The sequence below is a fragment of the Castor canadensis genome, chromosome 4 (genome assembly GCF_047511655.1).
Source record: "Castor canadensis chromosome 4, mCasCan1.hap1v2, whole genome shotgun sequence".
Classification (NCBI taxonomy): Eukaryota; Metazoa; Chordata; class Mammalia; order Rodentia; family Castoridae; genus Castor; species Castor canadensis.
In genome coordinates, this window is record NC_133389.1 from 84598147 (window position 1) to 84619543 (window position 21397).

The 21397-nt window shown below is 41.8% G+C and overlaps 1 protein-coding gene across 3 annotated transcripts in view; it reads left to right on the forward strand.

Annotated features, from left to right (window-relative positions):
- Ccdc93 (CCC complex scaffolding subunit CCDC93) overlaps positions 1–21397 on the forward strand; it is a 175226-nt gene that overhangs the window by 147016 nt on the left and 6813 nt on the right. For all 3 annotated transcript variants that reach the window (XM_074070571.1, XM_074070569.1, XM_074070570.1), the window contains exons 14-23: positions 1891–1964; positions 3077–3158; positions 4031–4102; positions 5420–5473; positions 6781–6843; positions 9348–9456; positions 11669–11751; positions 14078–14115; positions 15607–15691; positions 19831–19944. In XM_074070571.1, coding sequence (XP_073926672.1) covers positions 1891–1964; positions 3077–3158; positions 4031–4102; positions 5420–5473; positions 6781–6843; positions 9348–9456; positions 11669–11751; positions 14078–14115; positions 15607–15691; positions 19831–19944 — 774 coding nt within the window. The remainder of the gene's footprint in view (positions 1–1890; positions 1965–3076; positions 3159–4030; positions 4103–5419; positions 5474–6780; positions 6844–9347; positions 9457–11668; positions 11752–14077; positions 14116–15606; positions 15692–19830; positions 19945–21397) is intronic.

The window sequence follows — 21397 nt, forward strand, 5'->3', positions numbered from 1 at the left end:
ACAATGTCATAGGATAGACAAACTCATTTCTACCTAGAAAAATGGGAAGCTATACAAAACCTAGTGCTGAACAACTTGTGAAAAAACTTCATTTGGATGGCCTGTGACTAAATAATGACCTTTGCATATGGGCCTGGGTCTTCTTAGTGGTTCTGAGTCCTTTCATGCTTTTACCTCCTCAGCAAAACCTGCCTTTCTGGGATAGCCTAATGGCACTAAAAACAGAAGCCTTGCCTTTCCAGTTAATTTAGGAGAAGTAAGCAGGAGGTGAAAGTGGTAGACAAATAGCACCAGCATGAGGGTAACTATATGGCTGCCTCAGGAAGGCCAGGAGACTGGGTGGCTCCCACATTGGTATGTGCGCCACCAGATCCAGCCTCTATTTGGCAACCTTACCTCATAACTTTAATTTCTTATGTGTGGGGATAATTCTCTTCAGTATATACAGTGTTCTTTCTTTTCTCTAAAGGCATTCATTATATTTAAAGGTTTTTTTGCTCTAACTGTTTCATCAGGTCAGAATTCACTTGTTGAGTTGGTGCACCTTTTTACATTTGTCTTCAGATGTTTGGTGACCTAGTTATTATTCATCTTTGATTTTGAAGCTTTCTGCTAACTATGTCTGGATACTGTATTCATTTTATGCAGCCTACTTCATGTGTCTTCTGGAAGGGTAGTACCTTCTATTTGGTGGAATCATCCAGTGGAAACTCATATTTAGGGTCAGGGATCTCCCTGTTCCTCCTGACTTTTACCAGCTCTCTGGGGCTCTGCCTGGCCTCTGAAATGCAAGCACTGCTCTTTTGTTTAAGGGAGTCAGGCTTCACTGCTTTGCCCTCCTGGTTTTTCCAATACAGATCCCCAACCCTGAAAGCCATTCCTTCCTACTCATACCTGCTGTCCTTTCCTACTGCCAGCCTTCTTTCTTGTCCCATGATGGTAACCCACTTTTGTGTTCCAGCATAATAGTCTGGATGATTTTGGAATTTGGAGCAAAAAGGGATTTCTTGTGCTTGCACTGACATTTTCAACTAGAACTATCAGAACTTTTATTTTGTTTTTTGTTTGAATAGGTAACACATTCACATAGTTCAAAAATTGAAAGATAACAAAGGGTGAACTCCTATAACCCAGTCATCTGTTTACTCTCTTCCCAAGGCAATCAGTATAACCAGTTTCTTCTGAATCTTTTAAGAAATATTTTATTCCTCTATAAGCAATTACTTTCTTTATACATATACACATTCCACATATGCATTTCTTTATATACTTCGGAGTTTGCTATGCTCAGGATTTTTCACCTTGTTTTCTTCACTTAACATTAGAAATTAGAGATCATTATAAAAGAACTACTTTACTTTTTTAATAGGAGCATCATATTGTGTTGTATGATGTTACTACACACTTTATGCATTAAAATGTGAATTTCTTTAAAGTCTCCCTCATTGTCTGCCTAGGAAAAAGAAAGTGAAATTGATTGTGCAAGAGGCTAGGAGGTTTAACTCTGCTGTGACAGTGATAGTCTAAGGTTTAAGCCCAGCTCTCTGACTCACAGTAACTCTTTCTTTCCCCCTTGCTGCCAAAAGGCACCTGCTTTCAGCATTACTTTTGGCTTTCCATCCATTTGCTGCTGTTATTTGAAACCGCTACCAAGGTTCCTTAATCAGCAGAATGTGTCTAGAAGAATCTGAGTTTGACCTTTCCATGCTACCTCCCCTGTCATCCCATTTCTCTTACCTGTCTGTTTTTTTCAGTGTAGAACCAAATCTGGTGGGCTCAGTCACCTACTAGAAGTGGGGTTTAGGCATGAGCCAGGAGGAAGAAAATTGGGAGCACTCCCTCCTCTCTGCCTCCAGGTCCCTACAAGTATGCCCCTATTGTCTCTTGCAGCTGAAGAGTCAGAGTGAGAAGTTGGATAAGGAGCAGACAGCCCTTGAGAAGATAGAATCCAAAGCTGATCCAAGGTAAGGGGTTTCAACATACATATATTTTCCCTGTGAAGTAAGTGAATTTGTTTCAGCAGGGGAGAGCCACCACAGGTCATGAATTCTGGTTCCAGATAACATCCTGTGCCCATCCAGAAGGGGGTGCCAGTATGCTTGCGCTGCTGTACTGAGTTACCCATCTTCCTTCCAGTTTCCCTGAGATCACAACAGCATGTTTTTTGTTTTTCTTATTTGAAAGACCTTAATATCTTTATAGTATAAAGTATTTCCCCACAGTATAGGGAAAAGTCTCCCTCTTGCTCCTGTTCCCAGCTCAGTTCTCCTTCCTGGAGCCATCCATTATAACAGCACATAGTTCAGCCGTACCTTCTTAATAGAAAAGACCTAGTCTTTTTTGTCCAGATCAAGCTGCGTAGTTCCCCATCCCCCACATAAAAATTAATTGTAGTTAGAGGAGAGGAAGCACTTCCATTTGACCTTTTCAGCTCCATTGTGTTTGGGTGGTAAAATCTATGCGTCATTCATTTGAGTGAAATTGTGAAATGAAAATTTTCAGACACAAAATGAGTAGTTCTCATTTGATGGGCATTTATAGCAGAAAGTGCCTTCAAATCACTCTATAATTAATATATATATATTATTATATAACTCTATAATATAATTGCTCTATAATTCGAAATCTTTCTTTCATGATACAGAGGAAAGTGCTGTCAGATATTTGACATTTTTATTTTCAAATTAGTACTTTTCTCATGGTCTTAAGAAACTTGTTTCCCTTTCAGAAGAGATATTAGAAATGTTTTTTGATACTGTGTATCCCCTGAGTACAGTTGAATAATTGGTATCATTAAATATATCCAGTACTATTGAAATTCATTGATGTTTCCACAGTTGACATTTTAATTCTGGAATCTGTAATGTTTGTTTGGATCAGTGATGGTCTTGGGTATATGAAAAAATAATTTCAGTTAAATGGAAATCATTAGCATTTGTGGAAAGCCCATTAGATACTCTTGGGGGGTGCCCAAGGAAATTTAAAAAATAAGTCCTTTTCGGGTAGGCTCTGGTTTTAGCTGTGATTCATAAACTCCTAATGGCTGCTGTGTCAATTTTTGGTCTTTACTTTTCAGTATTCTGCAGAACTTGAGAGCACTTGTAGCCATGAACGAAAATCTGAAAAGTCAAGAACAGGAATTTAAAGCACATTGCCGGGTAGGTCTCCATTGGCATTGGCAAACAAACCCATACTCTTGTGAAAGCTCTTGTTTTCCGTTCCCTGTGCTGTTGGGACATGCTATCCAATGCGTAAAAAGCAGATATCTCAAGTAGTTGGGTAACTTTCCTGAGAGGGATACCAGAGTGAATGAGACAATAGCCTTGTGCTAGACCCCAAAATGGGGAGTTTAAGCCAACAAGCAGTGTGATCTACTTCACAAATACCTTAAAAAGTTTTTAAAATTTAAAAAAAATACATCATATTCTGTTGACACATGGCATTTGTGAAGATAGTAGCATCATACCAAGCCAGGGCTCTCCTGAAAACCTGGGATGTCTGTGTCCCTTGCACAAACCTGAGCTCCTGCCATCTGGGACCTTTCATTCTGGTGGTAGGGTGACATGTGTACAGGTGACTGGAGCCAGAGGCAGGAAGTAAGGCCCAGCAAGTTCTGCATGAGTTCCAGCAGAGGAAGGGCTAGTCCCACATGGGAGCTGTGGAGATTGTCTGGATCTTAGGGCAAGAGCAAACAGGTGGTTGAGGCCAAGGCCTGCTGGGGAAGCAGACAAGCCTGACTGGAACCAGGCTATAAGCTGCTCATCATGTCATTCTCTAGTGATGACTGCACAATTTACCAGTCCTTTAGAAACAAAGGCCCTTTTGATTGAAGAACAGTTGCTGCCTCCTCCTGAAAAGACTTTTCCAGACTGGAAATTGGGGATGAGAGTAGCTAGTTCCTAATTGAATTTTTATCCTGGCATAAACTCATGAATGTAAAAATAAAACTTTTGCATTAAATAGTAGTTAAATAATTACATCTGGTTGCTAGCTTGTCCTAGTTTTGTAAAAGTTCCTATTGTTTTTCAAGGAGGAGATGGCAAGGTTGCAGCAGGAAATTGAAAACCTGAAAGCTGAAAGAGTGCCAGGAAGAGATGAAAAGGTAAAGACCAGCAGCTGCATCATGATTTACATGTGGAATGATTTCTCAAGACCAACCATCAATCTTGTACCAAAACAGACAGCCAGTTTACTTAGACTGGGTATATAAGTTTGCATTTCTCAACTGTTTTCCTCCTATGATTTTTGAGATACCTCCCATTTCTCTTCTCTTCTTTCCGGGGTAAAATGCCACAGTAGGTGAAACAGGAGTAACCATAGGCACAATTGATCTCTTCTTTCCCTCCATTTAGGAAATGTCCAAGCTGTTTCCCACTTACCCTATTCAGTTTGTCCATTTCTCCCTCCTCTGCTCCTGCTTAGGGACATGCCTCACTCCCAAAAGGCAGTGTGAATAGGAAAGAGGAGAACAGAGCTGGGTTTCCTTTAGAGACCCAGGGTTTGGGAACATTTGGGATTTAAGTTGTCCATCTGACCAGCCGGATCTCTAAATGAAGGACTTGCTTTTCCAAGGAGCTAGTGTGGATTGCCATTGAATGTTAAAGTATAAGAACAGGAAAATAAAATCTTATTTCTCTGACCAACTAAGATTGTAGAGATCCCTTGGATTTTGTTTTCTCTTGTCACACTTCATTCAGAATTTATTTCTAGAGGGTCCTTGTGCTTAGAATATGATATCTGATATGGCCTCGGAACCCATTAATTATACCCTCCCTTTCCCTTATATGAAGGAGAACATGAGGCTTGGGGAAGGGGAAGAGACTTGTCCAAGCCACCAGGATCAGAATCCCTCCCTGTGCCCACTGTTGATCTGGCCCTCTCCCCTGACTATGCAGGATACTGCTGCCCCCAGCCGGAGATGCCAGCCTCAGAGGGGCCTCCTTACTCATTTTTGCCAAGCCACATGACTTTTCAGTGCATGAAGGACTGGTGCAGATAAGCACCAGAACCAGGAACGTAGTTGTGTCCTTGGGACCATTACCACACAGGCTGTCTTTTTTCCCAGCTTGGAACCTTTAAGGTGTGAACCATCAGCTCAGCTGTCTCTGAATTTGCTAAGATCACATTTCTCTCCTCAGTACATCTTATTTAAGGGATTGTTACATTAAAAAAGAGCCACAGTTTAGCTTGTTAGGATATAATCTGTAGACATTTAAGAATAGTTTAAATCCCAGGGCTCATATATAGGCTGTGTGCTTTCTGTTCTTGCTTCAGATGTGATATGACCAGTGAGCATCAAAGCTCACCTCAACTCCACCTGTCATTCCCCATTTCCCACCCCTTCCTACCGCTATACCCTCAGCTTCTACTTTATTCCGCTTGCTCAAGAAGGGTGTTAATTATGTTGTCATCCTTTCAGACCCTCTCCGATGGAGAGCTGCATGGTGACCTGACCTCTGGTTTGACTCACAATGTAAGTACCTATCTGTCCTCAAAACTGGTGGCATCCTCAGAGGATGTGGCAACTGTCTTCCATTCTTCTGTGACAGCTTCTCAGGCCTACTTTAATGTCTCTACGGCCACCTCATCTGCTGGGTGTTCATAGGCATTGTACCATTGTATGTCCTTGCTCCTCTGATGGAAGCAGGGATGGCCACAAAGGTCACCATTTCAGTGTATTCACACTGACATGTCAACCTAAGAGGAGAAGAGGCCTGTGTTTGACCACATGTGCTGGTCACAGCCCAGGAGCTCTATAATAGCAAGGTCAGCAACTTCTTTCTGGAAAGAGCCATATAATAACTTGTTCAGCTTTGTGGACCAACTGCTGTAGTAGCCACAGTCACTAAGGGGATGAATGATGTGACTATATTCTAGTAGAATTTTATTTAAAAAAAAAAAGCTGAGAGTCAAACTTGGCCCCAAAGCTGTAGGATTTAGCTCACATACTGAAGTTTGTTATCCTTGTTCTGAGTTAAACCAGTGCTTATAGCATGTCAAAAAACCTCTAGGAGAAAGGAGGAGGAAAGGGAGAAAAATGGGAAAAGAAGCAGGAAAGCTCTAAGCATTGCCGTCATCATGGCTGCCTGCTTATAACCTGCTAGGAAAGTTGGTCTCTGGTCTCCTACAGTGATGTCTTTGGAGGTTGCCTGCAGCTAAGCCCTGTGCAGGAGACCCTGTGTGTGTGTACACATGCATACCACTTTTTTAACTATTTCTGAGGCAACAGCTGTCTAGCCATGTCTCCTACGGTATTAGTTCAATGTAGGGCTAGTCTCTATTCTCTACATCAGTGCTGTCCAAAAGAACTTTGTATAATGATAGAAAATGTTCTGCATCTGCACCATCCAATACAGTAGCCACCAGCTACATATAACTACCAAACACTTGAAATATGGCTATTGAAACTAAATTTAAATAGACACTTTTAACTAGTGACTGTCATATTGGATAACTCAGCTCTAGGTAGAACAATAGAAAGAAAGCCAGCATTATTTGCAAACATGGAGGTATAAACACAGATTCTTTAAGTAATGTTTTGTCTCCTCATCATCATCGTTTTTTGTTTGTTTGAGATGTGGGGTAGTAAAAACACATGGATTTGGAGGTATTTCACTTAAAAAAGTAAAGATAGAATGTAGACCCTGAACTTGGCCATTTGAAAAAAGGAATTTGAGTGCTCAGATGGGAAGATAAGGCAAAACATATTCAACTTCCAAAAACTATCAGAAAATGAAAGTTTTCTATTCCCAGATAATTGTGGCTTTTTTCCATCTTTAGGAAGACCTAGACAGACGGTATAACATGGAGAAGGAGAAACTTTACAAGATCCGTTTACTACAGGTGAGTAAAAACAAGAGCAAGCAATACACAGATACATATAACTAGGTAGAAATTTCCTGTGATAAAACGAATGGAAATATCTTAGTGTATAAGAACTAGAAAGACCAGTTCCCTTTCTGTCTAGAGACCACTCTGTGATTTAAGATATTGATGATAGCATCACACATCAATATGTTACTTTCCCCATTTTGCATTTGAGCTGAAGTTCACTCCAGGTAGAGAGTAGGTATTATTAGCCTCATTTTCTGCATGAAAAAAATTGACACCACTAAGTTAAGCACTGCCAAAAGGCAAGCATCTGGTAAGTGCCAGAGACAGGATTCAAGTTCTGGTACTTTTCCTCTGAAGTTAGGTGCCCCTTCTAGCTGTCTTATTTGAGAACCAGGGATTTGAGAGATTGGCACCAAATATGGGAAGGTAGACTTTAAAGCCAGCTCTGGAACTAAAAACACATAGGGTCAAAATTGTATTTTTAAATACCTTACATTGGTAGTATCTAATTCATGAAAACTTAAAAGCCAAGTGTTACCTTGTGTTGCACTTTGGGTCAAGTCGTCTCTGTTCCCTGGGAAGGGAATGCTAGGCTATGAGGAGAATAGCCAAGGGGCGGCAGAGACCTGTAAAGATCCTATTTCACCTCTTTATTTTGCTAAGCTATTTGATTAAAATTGTGTGGGTCAAGAATACTATTTTAATCTTTATAAGGCATGGAAGTACAAAACATCAGGACACTACTGCTGCATATATGGAAACTTTGAGTGCTCACTATAGGTTCAGCATTGTGTCAGAATCCAGGAATAGTAAATGGTGTGATGCGCCCTCTGCGAGCTGGCTAGTTATTTGGGAACCAAGATATGTCCATATCCATCAAAGTTCAAGGAAGTTTATGTAGAAATCACCTACTAAGGGCAGCTTCAGATCAGCTGGAGGGAAACTACAGTAAAACCAGTAGTCTGCTGAGGGCTTTGAATCAGGTGATGTGGCAGGAAGTATGAAATGAGCTGGCAGTTCACTGATAGGCTGTATCAGATGGAACTTAGTATTGATTGAGTGAAAGTAAAAGAAGAGTCAGGGATGATGCTGAGTTTCTGACCAAGATAGATACTTGTGTTATTCACTGAGAGAAGTCATAAAAAAGAAGGAATGGAATGGTAGTCTGGAAAGGAGTGTTAATGAAATCTTTCTGCGGCATTTGACCAAGTAGAAATGTCCAAGGAGAGATTGGTTGTCAGGGCAAACTCTCAGCATAGTATACTAGACAGTTGATATTTGCAATGTGTAGATGATATGAAAATATAGACAAGACCCAGGTCTAAACTCTGGTGAACACACACATAAGGGCAGGCAAAGGAAAATGCACATGAAACCAAGCTGCTAGCAGGTTGGGAAGCAAGAGTAGCGCATGGAGACAGAGCTGAAAGCATAGTGGAGAGGACAGGAAATGCTGACAAAGCTGAGACTCCTCTATTGGTTATGTCTCTGGAAGGTTTGTGGTGACTTTGGCAAGATCAGTTCTGTGGGCTGTTGGGGAGAAGCCCAGTTGCAGAGAGTTGAAGGGATAACTGGGGCAGCATGGGGAGTAGGCATGGCTCTTGGTGAGGCTACTTGAAAGGAAGGATAAAAAATGATGAGCTTTAAGGAGGGGCTCTTGTAAAGAATGAAGGACTTGAGTATATTTAAATGCTAATAAGGAACCAGTAGGTAGAGAAATGTTAAAGATATGCTAAAAAGATTGAATAGTTAGATCTTAAGACTGGGGGTGGAGTAGGGGGAAATAGGAGTCAGAGCCTGAGCATCCATAAAGAGTGTAGCCTTGGCCTAAAGGAGAAATACATATTTTCTTCTATCCACAGTTGCAGGAACCCTATTTTAGTTTGGTTTCAAGAGCTGATGGTGGGTTTCCCACCTCGGGGCTGTGCTTTCCCAGTGAAATAGAGGTCCACTTCTGCTGCTGCTAGTGAAGCAGTTCCCTCAAGTGGGAGGACTGGATGATGGGAGAATTTAAGGTACAGAAGAAAGCAGTGCTGAGAACACACAGAGTCCTGATTCTGCAAAGAGGAAGCCATGTGTGAGCTGAGTGGCTTGTTCCTGTTGCAGCCGTCCCTTCTCCACATTGTACCTCACTGTCTTCCACCTGCAGCCAGTAGGGCAGTTTCCTCAATCCATGGAAAGGTACTTGAGTAGAATTTTCAACAAGGATGAGGAATTTGGAATGTGTTGTAGAGGCAGCAGGAAAATACTCCTTTTATTGCCTGTGCCCAAGTCCCTTACCCTTATTGCATTTTGTGATTCAGCCCATAGCATACCTCCTTCCCTGAGTTAGAAAGTGGTGAAAGTCAATTGGAATCTCAGATGTGGCCTCAAGCCAATGATAGGATTCTATGCCTGCATTCCAGGGCATGTGGTTGGGCTCAGGTGGGAGTGGGAACAATATTTTGGCCTCCCCAGAGAATATATAAGACCCTTTACCAAATAGTGTTGTTTCCCCTTCCCTTTGCATTTAGGCTCGAAGAAATCGAGAAATAGCAATTTTGCATCGCAAGATTGATGAAGTGCCCAGCCGAGCCGAGCTAATACAGTATCAGAAGAGATTTATTGAACTCTACCGCCAGAGTAGGTGCATTGACCACACATTAGCTCTCAAGGCTGGGAAGGGACAGGAGACAAGAAGCTCTGTCACACTAGCATGGTGCAATGTTTACCATAGCACAGTCCACAAATGCCAGCCCAGGAAGGGTTTTGTTTTATCCCCAGGCCTGCTTGACAACTCTAGAGGTCAACATGGTACCCTCACTTCCTTTTCCATAGGCAGATTCTTTAAGCCAGTTGAACTGTTAAAGCCATGCTCTGAACCATCTTCACTCTGGTCAGCCTAATGGCATTCTCCTGAGCTTCTGCTCTACCTTCCATCTTCACATGGGACATGGGACATCATGACACCATCGTCTGTAGATCAGTTCTCCCTCATTGTTCTTCTCTGCAGACTCTCTTGTTGATAGGAACTTTGCTTTATACCATCATATGTACGCAGTAATCCAGGACCATTTTTCCTCAACTACTCCTATCCTATTAGGCATAGAATGACCTTCAGAGTTGTCATTGTATTTCTATTACTATTTCTTCTGCCATATCTATGCTTGCTTGCATCACATCTCAGATAAGTGACCATTAGCTGGCCTGCAGTGCCTTCTCCAAGTCCCTTACTGATTCACCTAATTATAGCACTTCTCTGCTGAAAATCCTCATGTACTCTCCCAGGCCTCCTGAATAAAGCCTCTCTCCTTATACCTTGACTGGAGCTTCTCCATTTCCAGTGGTCTGCCAGGAGGCCACTTTCCTGATCTCAACCCTCATTGTGGCCTCACCAGTCCATACTCTGCCTCTGAGCACACTATGAGCTTTCTCATCTTGCCCTGAGTCTTCCTATTACCTTTGCCTGGATTCCCCTCTCTTCTATCAGCAAAATTCTTCCTGTCCCAACTCAGACTCTGTAAGCCCATTTTGGGCCCCCACTCTAGGCAAAAACTAACTTAACTACCACTCCTTTCTTCTCCCCTCTTGCATGTCCCCTTGATGCCTAAAATGCCTAAAACCTAACCTCTCTGTTTCCTCTAGCCAGGTTGGACCCATTCAGTTCTCTCTAACTCAATGCTGCTAGCTAGTTCTGTTTCGTGGTAATTTTCTTTACACACACACACACACATGCACATATGTTACTATTGTGCTGGGGGTACATTGTGACATTTACAAAAGTTCCTACAATATACCAAATATATCATAGTTGAATTCACCCCCTCCAGTTTTCTCCTTGATCTTCCCTTCCCCCATTCCTGGAACAGTTTCAATAGATTCATAGTAATTTTCTAGTTAATTACTTTCAGATTGCTGTTGCAGGCTCCCATCATCTCTATACAGAGTTTAATCCCCACTCTATGTTATTGCCTGAGAGATCTTTCTCAAACATCAAGTTTTATGTCCTTGTTCTAAAAGTTTTAATATTTAATGGCTCCCCATAACTTGTTGGATACTCTTCAAAATTCTCAATATACTATACAGAGTCCTTCAGTGCTGGGTGCATCTTGGTCTGTGAGCCAGTCCCCAAGTCCAGAATGTCCCTGTCCTGCAGTTCCCACATGGTGGATTTCAAAATCTGCTTCAGAGTTATCCTTGAAGTCTCAGCTTTGCAAACACCATTCCTGGTTCAGACCCAAGCTCTATCCTTTCTTCAGGAGTTCAGGTTAGCTTCTTTTCCCCACCTACTTGAGCTTTTAGCCAGTCCTCAGGCAGGTGTCAACAATAATGGCTTTCAGCAGAAAATAGTTCCTTTCTTAAGTTAAATCTTTCCCTTTACTTTTCTTCTGCTTGAAAGCTTTTAACAGTAGTAATACTTTTATGTTTCACAAAGTAAATTTCACATGTTAAAGTCATTTTTAAGGGTATGTTTATACCAAAGCCATTTTCAAGCAGTTGTACCAAAGAACCTATACTTATATCAATTCTTTACTATTAGTATTACCAAATGTCCTCAAATGACCCCTGCCACCATTTCCCATCCCACCCCCTTGCTTAGTTCTTAATCCAGCTAAGAGAAAGATGACTGGCTCATTTATTGCAGTGATTTACAGCATTGGCTTTGCAGTGTCATCACCTGGGTCCAACCTGCAGACATCCTCATATCATTGGTCCTGAAATTTCAAAAGCTTTCAAGGTGATTTTGTTGGACACAGCCATGCAGACCTGAGTCCTGGCATGTGCCTTCTGGGGAAAGGCTATTTAAGTCAATTTGATACCTGCTATCACTCATATGCTGATTTTTTGCATTTAGTTTCAGCAGTACACAAAGAAACCAAGCAGTTCTTCACTTTGTACAATACCCTGGACGATAAAAAGGTTTATTTGGAAAAAGAGGTAAGAACCTTTGTAAAAAGAAAGTATAGCTGGCACTGGTGGCTCACACCTGTAATCCTAGCAACTCAGGAGGCAGAGATCAGGAGGATTGTGGTTCCAAGCCAGCCGGGGCAAATAGTTTGTGAGACACTATCTCAAAAATGCCTAACACAAAAAGGGCTGGTGGAGTGGCTCAAGGTGTAGGCCCAAGTTCAAGCACCAGTACTGAAAAAAAAAAAAAAATTACATGACTGCTAATGGTGCTGTTGATGCCTGTTATGGGTACATTCAGTTTAAGTAGAAAAGAGTGCCTGTTTTGTGCCAAGTGCTGGGATTCATCACCAGAACATGCAAGGTTCTTTGGGAGTTCATTGTCTACAGTGAAATGAGGTAGGTAGGATAGCCATTTTGTAGTGCCATGTGAGAAATGCCATCATGAAAAGAAATACAGTGAAGTACTGGAAGCTGGGGAAATTGGCTTGCGTTTTAAAAAAAAAAGGATGAATCCATTGAATGAAACAGAAACAGATAGTGGGTGACTTGTTACGGCTTATATAGATTAAGTAGCTATTTATTCATCAGTGGCAGATACAGGCACACAGTCAAATGAGAATTTAAAGCAGGGCAAGAGGAGTTGGCATGGACACCAGCACTTCTCCATCTTATTATCGGACTCTCCCATACAGGTTAGATCCATTCCTGATTCAGGACTTCTCTACCTCAGATGACAAATGATTAGGGCAGGATGTGCAGCTGTATAATGAACAGAGAGAACAGACCTGGTCTTTCCAACAGCACAGAAAGAGAGGATAGAGCACAAGTTTTGGAGTCTGATTTGAGCTTCAGTGGGGCCTCATTTTCCACTCCTCTGAAATGGGGATCACACCCAATTATGTCTCCATAAAGGAGACAAAGTGAGGAAATGTACAGTCCTCACACATAGTGGATTCTCAATACATATTAGTTCCTGTCCACCCTCACCTGGAGGTTGACAGAACTTCATTTTATCATCACTTTTTCACCTATAATAAGAAAATTTTTATAAGAACTTTAATAAAACAGTATTACACATGTACCTCTTACCTGAAACCAAATCAAGGCTTATGTAATTTTTGTCACCTTGTTGTCTGTTGTCAATCAAATCAGAACTTCTTAAGAAGGAGCTAAGTTTTATGTTTCTCTGCATTCAGAGTCTTACACAGTACATGCACATCACAGGCATTTGGTAAATGTTTGAATCGATGCATGTGTTTGGTGAGATTCGTGTCAGACCTTGGGAATGACTCTGCCCCACAACCTGGCTGTAGTGTCTTCTTACCCGGTAAGGAAAAGACTTGCCACCCCTAACTTAGGGATAGACCAACCCCTTCTCAGAAGGCCTTGAGCCCCATTAACTGATCTTCCCTCATCAGCAGCATTTAAAGTTGTTGCATTTTTTAAAAACCAGGTGTATTAGGAATGAGGGGTGCTGTACTTTTTGACTCCAAATCCTATTAATACAGGTAGAACTTTGCATTTGGATTTTATATACTTTATTCCAAGTGTGTTTATTCCTACGATATTTTAGTTTTTTAAAAACCCCTCTCTTTGGAGTGTTATGAATAAGAATATATTTTCCACATTGAAAATGTATGTGGACTTCTATATATGGAAATAGATATGAAAGTATATGGACTTCTATAAACCTGAAGTCCAGATAAGACAGTTGCTTAGTCCTGAGCCCACAGGTTGAGTCGGTACCCAGACAGAAGACCCAGGTTTCTGAACCCCAGACTCATAGACCTTCCCTGGACTGTATCTCTGGCTGTACTGTAGAGACTAAGGCAGTTTCAGTGGTAATGGGACCATGAGGGATGCATTTCTTCACAGGCTATGAGAGCCACCTGGCGTCGAGCCACATTGATAAGCACATTCTGAGGGAAGGATTGGGTTAGGCACTATGTTCTTAGTTTCCTCCCCACCTGACCCTACAGTCCTGATAGCCCTGAAAATAGAGTGTGGTGGTTGGGGAGATAGAAGTGTACTGTGGTGGCGGCATACCCAAAGAACCTTCCTGTTTGTTAGCTTAGTGACTTCTCAGCTTGCATTTTAAGGCCCTTTTAAGAGCCCTCTTTCTACATTCTTGTGGTAATCGTGGAAAAAGGAGTTTTCTTTAAGTAGATGGAGGTGGATTCCCTGAATCCACTGAGAACATGTTGCTTTCTTTCACTTTCATAAGTTACCTTATATAAAAAGGTATGCATTACTTTCAGAAGCACTATCTGGAGAGAAGGCAAGCTTTCAATGGCTGAGGTAATGGGATCTTTCAGTCTTTTACTTACAGTTTTTGTTTGTTTTACTTCCCCAGATTAGCCTACTTAATTCAATTCATGAGAACTTCTCACAGTAAGTACCTGTAAATAACCCAGTACTGCACAGTGTGTTCAGCCTACCTTGCCTTGTCATGGTGTTTGAGGAAGTTGCATGTGAGGCTCAGTGCTGAGATGTGATTCTGATACTTTTTACCCCTCTGGTAAGGACAAATGGGCCTACCATCTTTGAGCTCCTGCAAAAATAAAATAATGTTAGAGTGAATTTTAAAGAGGCCAAGGAAGAGCTTAGGGGAAGTTACCATTCAAATAATTTGATTTTTTGCTAACTACTGTAACCTCTTTGAATACTAGTTTTGTCTTGCTAAGTTCAGATAAACACTGTTTGTTCTTGAGCACATACAGAAACCTTAAAATTTAGATAATAAAATCAATATAATAATTAAATTTTTTTGGCTGAACTAAAATTTGAATTCAGAGCCTTGTGGAACTCTACCAATTAAGCCACTCCACCAGCCCACCTTAAAATATTATTTAAATCATATCAGTCTTTTTCTTCTAAGTGTGAAACTTCAAAACTACTTTGTTCAGATGTAAATTTTTTTTCAAAAAATGGATGTCAAGGCCACCTTTACCCAGCTCATACCAGCCTTCAAGCATGTCCATGGTAGGCTGTTCTAGCAGCCCAGGGCCAGCTCCCTGGTTAGCAGGCTTCCTTTCTGTAGCATAAACCTTTGCTGGCCCCTGGCTGGTGACCAGGGTCACATTAAGACTGAGGTCTTAGTGAATTATAGGCTTTAGATTTAAAACAAAAACAGAAAAACCCTAGATTTCTGATAAAATGCAGATTGAGCTAGTGCCTTATGGTCTTGTGACTTTTCTAAAACTGATGATGCTTCATCTTCCTTTCCTGATCACTGAGAGAGAGAGACTCTGCAGCTGATTGTCTTTGTGAAGAGTTCTGCTTTCAGCTCATCCTTTGAAGGGATTCCCTGTCCTTGTATGTGCTCTGATCCTCCTGGTATCCTTCCCTGTGCGGAGCCAGAGGTGAGGAGGAATGTTTAGCATATCAGGATATCCATTCATTCATCTGCTGCTTTTAGCAACAGAACCAGACTTCCCAGTCCAGTTTAGGAACACTCAGAATACGTTTACAAATCCTGAGAAATGTCTCCCAATCCTCAGATTTTTTTAAAAACCAAATTGAGTTCATTTTGTAATTCAGGATAATTAATAGTTTTGTTATTTTTAGTCACCTTTTATTTCATTAAGAAACTACAGATTAGTTAGGAAAGTTGTAGGAAGAGTGTGAAATAAAAGATTAATATTCAGTTACTAGAACAGGCTTACTTTCCTGCCTTTCTTAGAGGTTTAAAATCCTAACTGCCTGGATCCCAGGTGACCCAATGGGTCCATTGTACCTTGCAAAGGCCATGTTGCTTCTTGGGACACAATCTGGGTACAGGGATGACTCCTTGGAGTCTCCCTTACCATCCCCCACCCCGCTGCTGCCTGCCTTTCTTGCAGTCCTGTGTGCTGGTCATACCTCTGCTAATTTCTGTTTTAGAGCCATGGCCTCCCCTGCTGCCCGGGACCAGTTTTTACGGCAGATGGAACAGATCGTGGAAGGAATTAAGCAAAGCAGGATGAAGGTCAGCTGGTCTTTTTTTGTGTAATGACTTAGATTCTTTTGGGGAGGTCTTGGGAGTGTGCTCTCTATCCTGACCACATTCCTTGCACAGGGCTTGCCTCCAGGTACATGACTGTGCATTGGGCAGTGGGATTAGGGAAGCCACAGGTTGGTAAAAGAAGTTACCGAGTGGGAGAAAGCAAAGCTATGTTAGAACGCCAGTAAAAGAAGAGACAAATGGTGTGTAGCACACAAAGGAGTCTTGCATACTGAGGCAGGGCTTAGAGTAAGTTTTATACCTCAGGTTAGGCCACTTTTGATTAACTGTCTCCATTTTAGTGGACATTACTGATTGGTTGACTCTTTCTGGAATCATGGTTCAAATTTCTCAAGCATGGGAACATCTCTGTTCCATCTGGGCAGGGGGCTGGATCCACTCTTCACAGGCAAGACCTGCCTCATGGCTGCCTGCACCCCCGGTTCAAAGACTGCCCTGAGTAGTGGCTCCCAGGTATTTAACATTCATGTGTGCCAAACACTGTGCTGATCCTCCTAAGGGCCTCAAGTGAGTGGTGTTACTCCTACTTTACAGATAAGAAAACTGCCTTTCCCCAGCAGGCTTCCTCTCTTGCCCATCCACTTCCTGACATTCTGCCATTAAAGGGATTTATTCCTAGTGAGTTGTAGGTTCTTGAAAGCATGTTAGTTTTTAAGAACCACCTATAAAAAAGGAAAGTAATTGCTGATCTGATTTCTGCTAAAGTGAAGGGAAATTGAACCTGGAAAGTCAAAAAAGATCAGAGTGGAACCAGAAAGGGGTGTGAGAGCTGCCAGAGAGCTTTGCAGAGTAATACTTAGTCCAGCACAGTGTGGGTTGTCCCTGCCCATGGGCCTGCTTTATCAAGTGAAAGGGGAACTTGCTGATGACTTGAGCCAAGGACAGACTCCCAGCTGTGGTTTCCTGATGAATTTTCAGATGAATCCTATATAGCACTTCCAAATACCTCTTCTCTTTGGTCCTATGTAAAAAAGATAATCATACCAGAGTGGTCCTGAGACTTGGAAGTAAAATCTTATGATGACTCTAAGCATTTCTTCTCACAATCTTGGGGCAAAGTGCTCCTTTGAGTGTATTCAAAATATGAGCAGTGAAAGAACGAATTGCCTGTAGGTCATAGTGTTATACAAAAATCACATGCAAAAGACACACAGTAAACTGTCTGTAATGTTATCTCCCAAGGATGAGCCAAGGGTAAAAGTGCTCCACAGCCCTTTTGCTGTAGAAAAATATCACTAATCTCTTTCAATTACCTCACTGAAGTAATGTCAAAGGAGCAAAACACCAAAGTATCACTAGTGAGAAGCATGATTTCTCTCACTATTTGGTGACATAAAATGATAGCAAATGTAAGTCAGCACCTGCTAGATGCTCACCCGGGGCAGGATAGAATGAGGGAGCCTCTCTCCATAATCAGGGTGTAAGGTAGAGGAACCTAGCTGTATGTGACAACTTTCCACCTTGCCCTACTTCTCCTCAGGGAGCAACCCTTGCTCACAGTAAGGACAGCAAGGATTTCTTCCTTTGGCTTCCCCTTCCTTTTTTCTGGAAGCTGCATTCCTGCTTTGTCTCCACTCCCCTAGGCAGCTTGCTGTTAGCACCTCAGTGTTGGCCAGTGAAGGGAACTGCTATATACTGGATGGTGAGGGCCTGTAGTTCATGGGGGCACAGGGCAGAGTGGGCTTGCTGAGGTCTGTGTCTTCAGTGACTAATAAGGTGCTTGACCCATGGTGTACACTCAGGAAGTATTTGTTGAATGAATGAATTCATTAATGGACTCTAAAACCAGAGGGTTCCAGAAAGGGGTTGAATATAGATTGGCACCCTGAGTGAAATCAACTGTGTGGTTGAATGCATGTGTTTTGTCGTGTTTGCTTATTTTGAAAGTCCACAGCCCTCCCTGTAATGTGCCATGATGGGTTTTACTTGTATTGATATGGCAGATAAGTCTCTGTTCTCCCAGAGGACAGATTCCTCAGACTCTTGTGGGTCTAGGGTGTCACATGATGATAGACCAGAATTGGGTAGATGTGATAAAGGATCCAAGGGCTTCTGAGTAAAGAGCGAATCACTTTAGTAGGTATTTTGACCTTACCAAAGGAGGTAACATTTCTGGAATGCTGTGAGCAATGCTCAGCAGTAATGCTCTGGAGTTCCTGTCCTGGTTGTGAGGAGGTGGAGGCAATGAGGAAGGAATAGGAGTGGTCTGATGAGTAGGCAAGAAGAGAGTGCTGAGGAGAATACAAAAATGAAACTCAGAGCTGAGAGCTCCTGATTCTAAGAGTGAGAGGGACTCTTCCCCTTTCATGCATTCTGGTGCATTAAGAAGCAACATTTAATGTTTATACTACATGTTCCTTATAACCAAATCAATTATCTAGGTGATATTTTCCTTATTTTTCAACTAAGGGGAACCTGTCATTCAGAAATAGTAAATGACCTGTCCATGATCCACAGTGAGTGGTAGAGCTAGGATTTGAACCTGAGCCTTTCTGGCCTCAAGCTCATATCTTTTCTACATTGCCACCTACTTCCCATAGTGGGTCCTAGGTACATTCATAATTGAATTCAAGTGCATTATCTCCATCACTGGAACATAATTGGTCGTGCCTTGTTTTTTTTTTGCCAAAGTACTGAGCAGACAGGAGAGGCCTGGATTAGCACTGCCTACTGTGCTAAGTAAGAGAAAGGGAGCTGTCAGGCCCTCCCCAGCCGGTGCTGCTGCTAGGTAGGCAGGCAGCATCAGGTGGTCTGACAGATGGGAGCAGGGCTGGGACCAGCACTCTGAGTGTGGGAAAACACTGGCCTGTGCCCCAGAGGCGATTGCCCACTTCCAGAAGATCTGGGCACAATGCAGGTTACCACACTTGAGACCTATCACAGGTGCACAAGTGGCATGTGTAGACCTGTAGAAGGAGGCAGGCACAATGACTTGGGATTGGATAGAAAGTCAGAATTAGACCAGGGAAATAAGTCCTTTTGTGGGCTGGGCCCTCTGAATGATTTTGGGGTAGGTATTAAGGGTCCAGGCTACATTTTACCTTTGAGGCCAACAGAGGCCCTTAGTGTGGAGAGTGTAGCCCATTCACCTATGACTTGTATTTACTAACTTCCCTTCCAAAATCATGTTCTGGCATCAGTGAAGCAAGGGCACAACATCACTCATGATTTCACTCAACAAGCAGCTGGTCTATACCTTAACTCCTTCTGTTCTTGCATCCTGCTGGCTGATGCTCTGAGTTTATCTTCAGAAAAATTCAGCACATACTATTGCCAGCTCAGATGCCACTACTCAGTCCCTGGCCTTTAAGTCTGAAGAGACCATGTGCCCCTATCCCTCATCTCTAACCCAGATTTATTTTCTTTAAAGTGCTGATGCTTTTGGGAACTTGGATATTTGTCTGTCATATGCTTGTTTGGTTGATACCAAAGATTGTGCACTGTTAGGACAGTGGCTTGCCTTGTGCACTGCTGCCTTTAGGGGCTCTGGAAGTGTTTAGCCAGTATTTATTGAATAAATAAGCTTTTGGCTACCATAGAAAAGTCTTTTAAAATCAAAGTCTAGACGCTTAGTATGAAATCAAAATCCTGGAAACAACCAATATTGTCTACCGGTAGAGAGATGTGTAAGTAACCAATGATCTAGAATATTGTATAGTTTTTAAAATAATTGTAGAAAGGTTATAGGATTTAAATCTCTATATTAAATGAAAAGACAATATGCAGTTTTATTATACAGTATACATCGGGGTTTCTCAACCTCAACACAGTTAACATTGTGGGCCAGATAATTCTTTGTATGGGAATATCCTGTGCTTAGCACTGTGCTTACAGGCATTGCCAGATGTCTCCCAGGAACAAAGTAGTCCCTGTTGAGAAACACCAACCTGTTTACTGTGAAATTGTTTATAGTAATAAAAACATGTAATAAATTATAGAGCCTACATGTAATATCATACGTATAAATAAATAAGCCAACCTCAAAAGTTACATGAAGAAAAGAAACTCATGGAAATGTTAATGATAATCATCTGTTAGAGATTGCCAGCAGCCTTTGTCACAATGCCTTTCATCACTCAGCACTTTTCAAATGTTTTCAACAGATGGAAAAGAAGAAACAAGAGAACAAAATGAGAAGAGACCAGTTGAATGACCAGTACTTGGAACTGTTAGAAAAGCAGAGGCTATACTTTAAAACTGTGAAAGAGTTCAAAGAGGTAAGAGGAAGTTAGGGTAGCATATTATGGCTCCATTGAAATTTGTGTTCACCTCAGGATGAGCCTTTAAAAAAATGGTTTTTCCATTCTCTTCTTGTCTCTGATAGGAAATGGTATGTTGGCTGTGTGGCATCCAGGTTGCATTGTTCTGTGGCCAATCTTGAGGCTCTAATTAAATTTCTGAGAGTTATCACGTCTTTTTTCCTAGCATTTAAAAAGCATGTTAAATTCACAAATAAAATGCTTCCATCAACCCACATCAAGTTCCACATGGAAACAGTGTTGCTTAGAAATTCATACAGTCTTTCCTCCTGCCCATCTCAGGATAAGGAGAGACCCCGAGCATGCACATGGGAAAAGAGAGAATGTTAATAGTGTGGCAGGCTTGGATTCAAATCCTGTCTTTACCACTTAGCAGTTGTACACTGTGGCAATGTCCCAATTCTCCCAAGCCCCAGCATCCTCTGTGGAGGGTTCAGTGGGTCCTATTTAAGAGCGCAAGCAAGAAAAAAAGAGAAAACATCAGCTCCTGCTGATGCCCACCCTGTTTTTCTCCCTGCATTTGGACAGGGTTCCTCTGCATTGTTCTAGAAAGTAAAGTGCCCTTTTTTCAATATGTTTTTCAAAAAGGAGCCTGCATTTTTCACTTGCCATGGTGTCAGTAGCTTTGTTTCCAGGAGTTCCTCTCCCTTCTTAATCTGAATCCATGTGCTTTGGGTGAGTGCAAGGCCGCTGAAAAGATAGGAGAGTTAAAGGTAGGCCGTATCTTGGTATTCCATCTACAAGATAAGAAATGTCATCTTCTATACAAGTAATTTTTGTATTTATTTTTGAAGACTTTCTGTCTTCCTTCCCCATCTTTCCCTCTCTTCTTGTCATTTTCCCTTCTTTGTGATTTAACTTCCAGGAGCCACAACCCACAACATTTCAACAAATCTCATTTTAATTATTCTCTCAGCTCCTACTGTGCCCCTGGGCATAATAAATGAGGTTGTAAAACAGATCTGGTTCCTGTCCTCAAGGAACTTGTATCATGGAGGAGACAGTTGAAAAGCCACAAATAGAAAACAGACAGCCCTATTGAATGAGAAATAACAAATAAGATATTTCAAATTTTGCTACGTGAGGAGACCAGTGCAGACGAGTCAGGGAAAGGCCCCACAGGCTGAGCAGGATTTGGCCATGAGAAGAACAAGAGGGCTTCAGCCAGGGAGTATCCCTGAGGTACCTGGAGAGCTCCCAGCAATGCAACCTTTGTGGCTGGCAGAGGTTGAGCTGGTTTCAGTAGGACCAGTGAGGGAGCTGGCTGGAAATAAACAGGACCCCATTGCTCCCCTATAGCTCTTTCTTCCTCTTAATCCAAATAAATCACAAAGAGAAGAATTACATTTCAAATGTTGCTTTGACATGCCAACACTGTCCTTTTGACAGTGTAGAAACAATAGGCAAATAA